Source organism: Monopterus albus, unplaced genomic scaffold (assembly GCF_001952655.1).
Source record: "Monopterus albus unplaced genomic scaffold, M_albus_1.0 scaffold244.1, whole genome shotgun sequence".
Taxonomy (NCBI): domain Eukaryota; kingdom Metazoa; phylum Chordata; class Actinopteri; order Synbranchiformes; family Synbranchidae; genus Monopterus; species Monopterus albus.
Window position 1 is genome coordinate 162,337 of NW_018128124.1, and position 7,063 is coordinate 169,399.

General features: G+C 38.6%; 1 protein-coding gene across 4 annotated transcripts in view; it reads right to left on the reverse strand.

Moving 5' to 3' along the window:
• The window catches only part of gsr (glutathione reductase), an 11,328-nt gene continuing 4,265 nt past the window's right edge, over nucleotides 1–7,063 (reverse strand). For 3 of the 4 annotated variants that reach the window (XM_020620653.1, XM_020620652.1, XM_020620651.1), the window contains 11 exons: nucleotides 6,407–6,433; nucleotides 6,207–6,295; nucleotides 5,127–5,196; nucleotides 4,773–4,920; nucleotides 4,564–4,618; nucleotides 4,377–4,476; nucleotides 4,046–4,300; nucleotides 2,678–2,789; nucleotides 1,877–2,008; nucleotides 1,538–1,671; nucleotides 2–662 (listed from right to left, as the gene is read on the reverse strand). In XM_020620653.1, the coding sequence (XP_020476309.1) occupies nucleotides 513–662; nucleotides 1,538–1,671; nucleotides 1,877–2,008; nucleotides 2,678–2,789; nucleotides 4,046–4,300; nucleotides 4,377–4,476; nucleotides 4,564–4,618; nucleotides 4,773–4,920; nucleotides 5,127–5,196; nucleotides 6,207–6,295; nucleotides 6,407–6,433 (1,272 nt within the window). In that variant the 3' untranslated portion in view covers nucleotides 2–512. Of the gene's footprint in view, nucleotides 663–1,537; nucleotides 1,672–1,876; nucleotides 2,009–2,677; nucleotides 2,790–4,045; nucleotides 4,301–4,376; nucleotides 4,477–4,563; nucleotides 4,619–4,772; nucleotides 4,921–5,126; nucleotides 5,197–6,206; nucleotides 6,296–6,406; nucleotides 6,434–7,063 lie in introns of all 4 variants that reach the window. The other variant, XM_020620650.1, reaches the window with a different exon arrangement.

Genomic DNA, 7,063 nt, shown 5'->3' on the forward strand with positions numbered 1-7,063 from the left:
GTTGTAAGCACACCAGTTAAGAAAAACAGCAGGTTTATTGAGTCTTTAAAACAGTATAGCTACAGATGTGTTATGACCTTGCAATGGTAGTACATAGGTGCCTTAAGAAGCAGAAGTGTTTCTAAAATTATTCTGACAAATGACTGACAAACACACACTAGGAGAAAGGTCTTTTGACTTTTCATTCCACCTGACAACAATACCTGCAGATTCATCTGTTCCATTATACAATCATTAAAATGGAATCCAAAATTTTCAATCAATAATCAAGACAAACTCTACAGTTTACAAAGGCTATAACTTCCTACATTTAGGTAAAACTTAGGAACAATGAAATGTTGCACACAAATAAGGTCACTAAATGAGAGAAAATGGAAGTACCGGTATATATGTAGTTTTAGAAACCAAGTCATCAAGCTGATGCGAGAGTAACATGGAGTAGCGACTCTGTCCTGGTATGCTCATCTGGGTTGTTGGTCCTATAGGAAAGCAAGGTGGAGTTTGTCCTTGCATTAACGCATTGTGACAAACTCCTCAGATGAGGTGGGGTGAATGGCAACAGTCTTGTCAAAGTCTGCTTTGGTAGCGCCCATTTTGATGGCCACAGAAAAGCCCTGCAGCATCTCATCGCAGCCCAGGCCCTGCATATGCAGGCCCACCACCTGGCAAAAAGAGACACTATTTGAAAGTCACTGCAGTTGTTGGAGTGCACAAGAGTAAAAAATAAATACACAGTTATGGCCTTGTAAACATTTTAAGCAAACTAATTGTTGTTTTTGTATTGGGATTTAGTGTTTTAAAAAGTTCATGTTTGGTGTTAACACCGTCTCATCTGCTTCTGCTTCAGTAAACTAACATCCTCTATTACCCAGAATGACTTTTGGGAAACTGGAAAGACTGGGTGTGAACCTACTGAGCTTCAAAACATAGTAATAACAGGACAGATATTCCTGGTTAGATACAGGGAAGAGACACACCCTGTGTTCAAAATCAGATGCATTTTGAGAGCAAATTGTATTCTGGACTTCAGAAGTTCCTCTTTCTACAAGTTCCGTGATGGAATCGTCTTTGCATAAGAGCTGATTAGAGTATTGATGCCAAATGGTGAGTCTACAGAAGCAAATCCTGACATCTAGTAGTGGTCTTATCTCAAACTCAGGCTCTTCTTGTCCAGCTGTTTCAGAATGAGAATAAAGTAAAAAAAATAACAAAATGCAGCCAAAAAAAGTTTAACATACTGTATTAACAGCTGTTTTTTGTTTATATATTACATATATCCGCAGTATTAAGATTGTTTAGAGAAGATTTCATTTTTAAGTATCGCAAGTAACTGTTAAACCAGGCTTTTTGGATTTAAAACAGTAACACAGTAGTTTTGATTAGAAGATAATTATAATCAAAATAATTAAAAATCACTGTTTTTAGAAAAATCTAGGCATTTGTGAGAAAAGTAAATCTATTGTTTATGGTTTATCTAAGATCTGATATTAATCCCTTGCATCTTGTAGCAGCGGTCTGGAGACCATATGACTCCTACCTTCTCCTCCTTGCCCACACACACCAGCTTCATGATGCACTGACTCTTCCTGCTTGTGATGGCATGATACAGTGGAGTGAAAGAAGTCTTGTATATCTTCACATTCTCCTTTCCTCTTGATTTAATGGCCTCCTCTGTGACATGAACATGAATGTTAAGGCTATGAGTTATTGTCTACTGAGAACAACTAGGACTAATACAATATTTCCAATAGTATTTATCCAGAGTAAATTAAAGTGAGTGCAACCTATTGTGTAAATGTAAATGGCAACTTTTCAGGGCATTACACAACTACTGGAAAATGTCATAAATCAGAAAAGTTTAATGGGGCGTCTTCACCTTCTGTGAGGCCTACTGTACCAATAGGTGGGTGGCTGAACACCACTGTGGGAATACAGGAGTAGTCCAACTTGGAGTCCTTCTTGCCCTCAAACAGCCTGTGTGCCAGCTTCCTGCCTGCAGCAATAGCAACTGCCCAGAAGTACAGCAAAATATAAGAGCCCATGTCCAAATATCAATGAAGGCTATTTGTTCAGAAAACCAAGTACAGCATAATGTTATTTTTGCAGTGGTTTGCAAAGTAAAAGATGATCTCTTAGCAGTGACAGGTGTCTGCTCTTCATCAAATCGTATTTGGCTGTTATAAAATGTAACAGATGGTTGTCAATACCTGGGGGTTGCACCACACACGTGTAGGAAAATTCTATATTTCGATTCTGATTCAATGGCTACTGCTCACTTTTAGAGGACACTGAAAAAGCCTTGGTAGTGACTGTAACATATTTTTAAGATATAAAGATTTCATTTTAGTGGACCTCAAAGAACAGATTTGAGTTTATCTTGTTGGACCTGATTAACAAGTTGTACATTTTTCTTTGCTGTGTTTTTGTATTTGGTTTGATCAGCATTAAACCCTATAATTACAAGAAAGCCATAGTGTAAACAGACCAGATGTCAGTTTAAAAGTTTAATTGGCCAAGGTCTGTTTCAATGCAGTTTTTTGGAACCAGTGATGTTTAAATGATGTATTTTTCAATTTCACATCTTGCCACTAACAAGCATTAAAGACTTATTTGTTAAAAAAACAGTATCAAAATTTCAAAAGTTCAATTGCAAACAGTTATTAGTACTGCTTCCTACCAGGTGTGAGAAGAGCTTTGCCACAAACATCCCCTACAGCATAGATCCCAGGTCGACTAGTGTTCTGAAACTCATCCACAATGATATGGCCTCTTTCATCTGTAGCCACACCCTGCAAACAGTGAGAAAACAGTTATACACTTATTATAAATTAGCTGCATTAGCATATTTTAGCACTGAGGTACTTCTCTTATTTCTTTAGAAAGATTTGAATTACTTTAAAATGCTATACATTTCTAATGGGTTGCACAACAATTATAAGAAACAATCCTGTATGTTTTGGCTATTTTTTTTTGGTTCCATTATGAGCCACAAGCTGATGAGCTGTTGACTGTGTACACTTGTAACAGAAATTTTAAGTATGAAGTGAACAACTAAGCAGAAAAGGGTTGCTTTCTGTCCATAGCAAGAAATAGTCATTCCAATGTGGAGGCTCAAAATGTAAACCAGATTACACAGAGCAGAGCAAGCGCGACATGTGATTATGTTTAACGTGGTCAATGTATATGTCAACAATAAGCAGTCTCTGGAAAGCTTCTCAAACTGTGCATGAATACCACAAAGGTCATTAAACATGTCAACAACAGGTCAGAAAACATCTTTCATACTTCCTGTAGAGTGATGCTTTCTAAAACAAACAAACAAAAAAAAAACAACCAGTTAGTAGGAGGTTAGGTTTTTGGTTCTGTGTGTGTCTGTGTGTGTCTGTGTGTGTCTCTGTGTGTCGTTAGCAGGAACACAGACAAATGGCTAGATGGATCATCAGCATACTTGGTACAGACATTGGTGGGGAACAACCCTAGAGGTGATCAGCCATCAAAATAATGGAGAAAAAAAAAAAAATCACAAGAATCCCTGCCTTCAACATGGGGTACAAATTTAAAAAATTCACATCTCCATCAAAAGTTATCAAAATCATTTTAAATTTGACACAGATATGTAGGATGGCAAATTTCCCCCAGATCTGACAAACATTGAAAACCCCATTTAACACATATTTTCTGCCATAACTTGGCCTGTAATGATGATGGAACCCTGAAATCACAGTATAATTGCCTTTTATACTCTAAAAGATGATCTGGATTTTAGGGCACATTTTGTGTTTTTCTGGATCTCATTTCCTCACAAGGGACCCATTTGCGTGAGTGAATGCTGTGCCTTGGCGGAGGTACATGTGCTCAATGCATTCACTCTTGTTAATTGATCCTGCGGGTGTTACTGTTTTCAATTACTTTCTCTGTCTATGGACATATGTCTATGTTTACTGTAAGTGAGCTTAGATGTTACATGTTGTTACCTCTGCCCATTTCAGCATCCAGTTTACAGTAAATATCATGAGGTGAAGTTTCATGAGCAGCAGACTGTTACCATCTTGCCAATGTTCAATCCAGAGGTGTTTGGCTGTCTGCCGATGGCCCAGAGAAGACAGTCCACTTCCTGAATGGTGCTGATCTTCTCCATGTTGTCCTTCTTCTCTGGGTCTCTGGTGACAAGTGTCACCTCCAGACCCCTGTCTGTTTTGCACACAGACTTCACCTGAGAGTACTTCCACAAATCTACACCACAGTTTTGAATTTCTTTGGTGCAGTTTGTGCTTATGAGGCTGTCGAAGTTCCTCAAAACCTACAGAAAAAATAAAGAGGGTGATACTGTAGACCCAGCCAATATTTAGTTTGTGCTGTGATTTTGTGTTTCTTACTCCTGACTGTCGAATAATGAGGGATGTTTTGCAGCCCAGGGTCGAAAGGATGCCTGCCATCTCCACAGCAATATAGCCAGCACCCACAATCACACTACGCCTGTTAGGAAAACCACACTTTAATGGCCCAAACAAACTTTCCTACTGGTATCCAATAAACACAACAGAGATTATATGATAAGCTTACTTTGGCAGGGTTTCAAGTTCAAAGAAGCCATCACTGGTAATGCCGAGACTTGCCCCTGAAAAGAACAATAAACAATATCTTTGCACAATTTTACAAAGGTATCCTTATTTGATAAATAATATTATTAATATAATAAATGGCTTAGGACCACAATGTAAACACAAAGATAATTATCATTCCTGGAGAAAATCAAGTACAAAACATATTACCTGGAACTTCAGCATCACTCACAACAGAAGGGTGACCTCCAGTAGCAATAAGGATGTGAGGTGCTGTGTACTTTCTTCCACTGACCTCAACAGTAGGCTCAGGGCCATCTGTGAACCTGGCATAACCTTCAATAGTTTGGATTTTATCCTGTAAGGGAGCAGATATCATTCTATGACCTGCAAATGTGATCAGCAAGAACTATTCAACATTTGAAAGTAAGAGATTAATTACAGTATGTTGAATCGAATGCTAATCCAGTAAAGATGCTTAAAGACATTTGAACAGACTAAAGTAAACATACAGGGGAAAAACACAAGACATACTCAAATAATGATGAGGATAATTTGAATTACCTTGTCAAGATTGTTGCGATAAATGCGATTTAGGCGACTCACAAAAGCATCCCTTTTAGCCTTCAGAGTTCTGGAAACAAACAAGGGAAAGATTAGGGTTTTTGTTCATGTTTACTCAAGATTTGCCCCTGAAATGCATCCAATGGGCCAACAACATGCACATGAACACACTGATCCCAGCAGTAGTTTAGATTTTTCAGTAAACAAGCGCAGCCAACTTGCATACTTCACTAGACAGTTTCAGCCTGGGTATACTTTAGACACAGTAGGGTCACATACTGTATGTTATGCAGGGACCTCCCATACATAAGAGGGAGACGTTTACATTGTCAGGTTTCCTAACCACAGTTTCCTGTCTACTCTAGGGATTAAAACTTGCAACTATCCATAACATTTTTATAGCCTTTTTAAAATAGTACTATGATTTTCAATTTATTAAAGCTGCCTACTGTAATCTTACTTATATTATAGTGCAAGTCCTGCTGCAACATGCAGTGGATGGACAGAATAACAGGAACACTTCATGATATAACAATCCTACACAATAACAAGCACTATGAAATGAAAATTCCTATATAGAGTTTTAATTCACACCACTTTTGACATACCAAGAAAAGGTGAAGAACATAAGCGTCACACAGACGGTAACGGCAGAGCTGTTATATTACATTAGATTGTACACATGCTGAGTAGGAAACTCAGCATGTGTACAATTTTTGGACTGAAGACACACACAATCTGGATGTATGCAGACAGTTATTAGTTACTCCTTTACATATATCCAAACAGGCCCAAGCTTGTGGTGTGTTAGTGTTTTGTATCCCAGACTAATGTGTCCTAACATTGCAGGCCATCACTCCTTCCAGAGGCTTATCTTCAACAAGCACCTTGACGAAACTGTGCTGTTCACAAAGATAGAGAAGTGAGCCTAAGTGAAGCAATGAAAGACACAACAGACTGACAAGCTGTACTGTAAAACGACACCACTTTGTTCCTGGAACAACCATCACAGGTTTCAAAAGAACTTGTTGTGGTTGCACAAAAAGGGCAAAAAAGACACTAACAGATAGTGTGACTTACTCCCAACTGAACTGAACATTTCCGACGTCAAAGCCGTAATCACTGTGATCATGGAGGTACTCAGCATGAACAGCAGCATTCCACATAACCTGTGCAGAAAGATAAAGGCACTGGATTTAACACCCGGTGAACTAATTTGCAAATTATTATCTCTAAGATAAACCAGGTGTATTACAACATGACTAAAAAGAAATGTATACCTTTTTGGGGACACATCCAACATTGACCTGAAAAACATTGAAACGGAGCAAATTTACTCAAGTTTGATCAAAAAGCATCCAAGCACATGATAAGTTATAAGTGAAACATCTTAGACAAACACTAGAGTACATTGCACTGCAATGCCTGTAGTTGAGTTAAATGTGATAAACTACCACCCAGACTCAGTTTGCACCAGTAAACAAACAACCACATCTATTTTCTATATGGTGAATGGATGCACAATCCGAGGTAAAATGATCAAAAACTGTGTTGCACCGTCTAAAAAAGTTTTCAGATTTGGAAAGCTTCAATGACTCATTCCATTATCTTTTGATCATAATTTTCCGGAAATCACTGAGTTAACAACAGAATTTTAAAAGCAATAACACAATATGAACATAGGACTGTGATATTATACCACTGAAAGACCACGGAACACTGGACCAGCTCTATACCCTCTTCAGGGTGGTGGAGGGCTCATGGGAGTTTGCCAATATAGTTAATAACCAGTCCACATGTGTTTTGTGGATTTGGAGATTCGATCGTGTCCCTCATGCCACCCTGTGGGGGGTGCTCCAGGAGTATGGGGTCCTGGGCCCTCTATTGAGGGCCGTCCGGTCCCTGTACGACTGGAGCAGGAGCTTGGTTCGCATTGC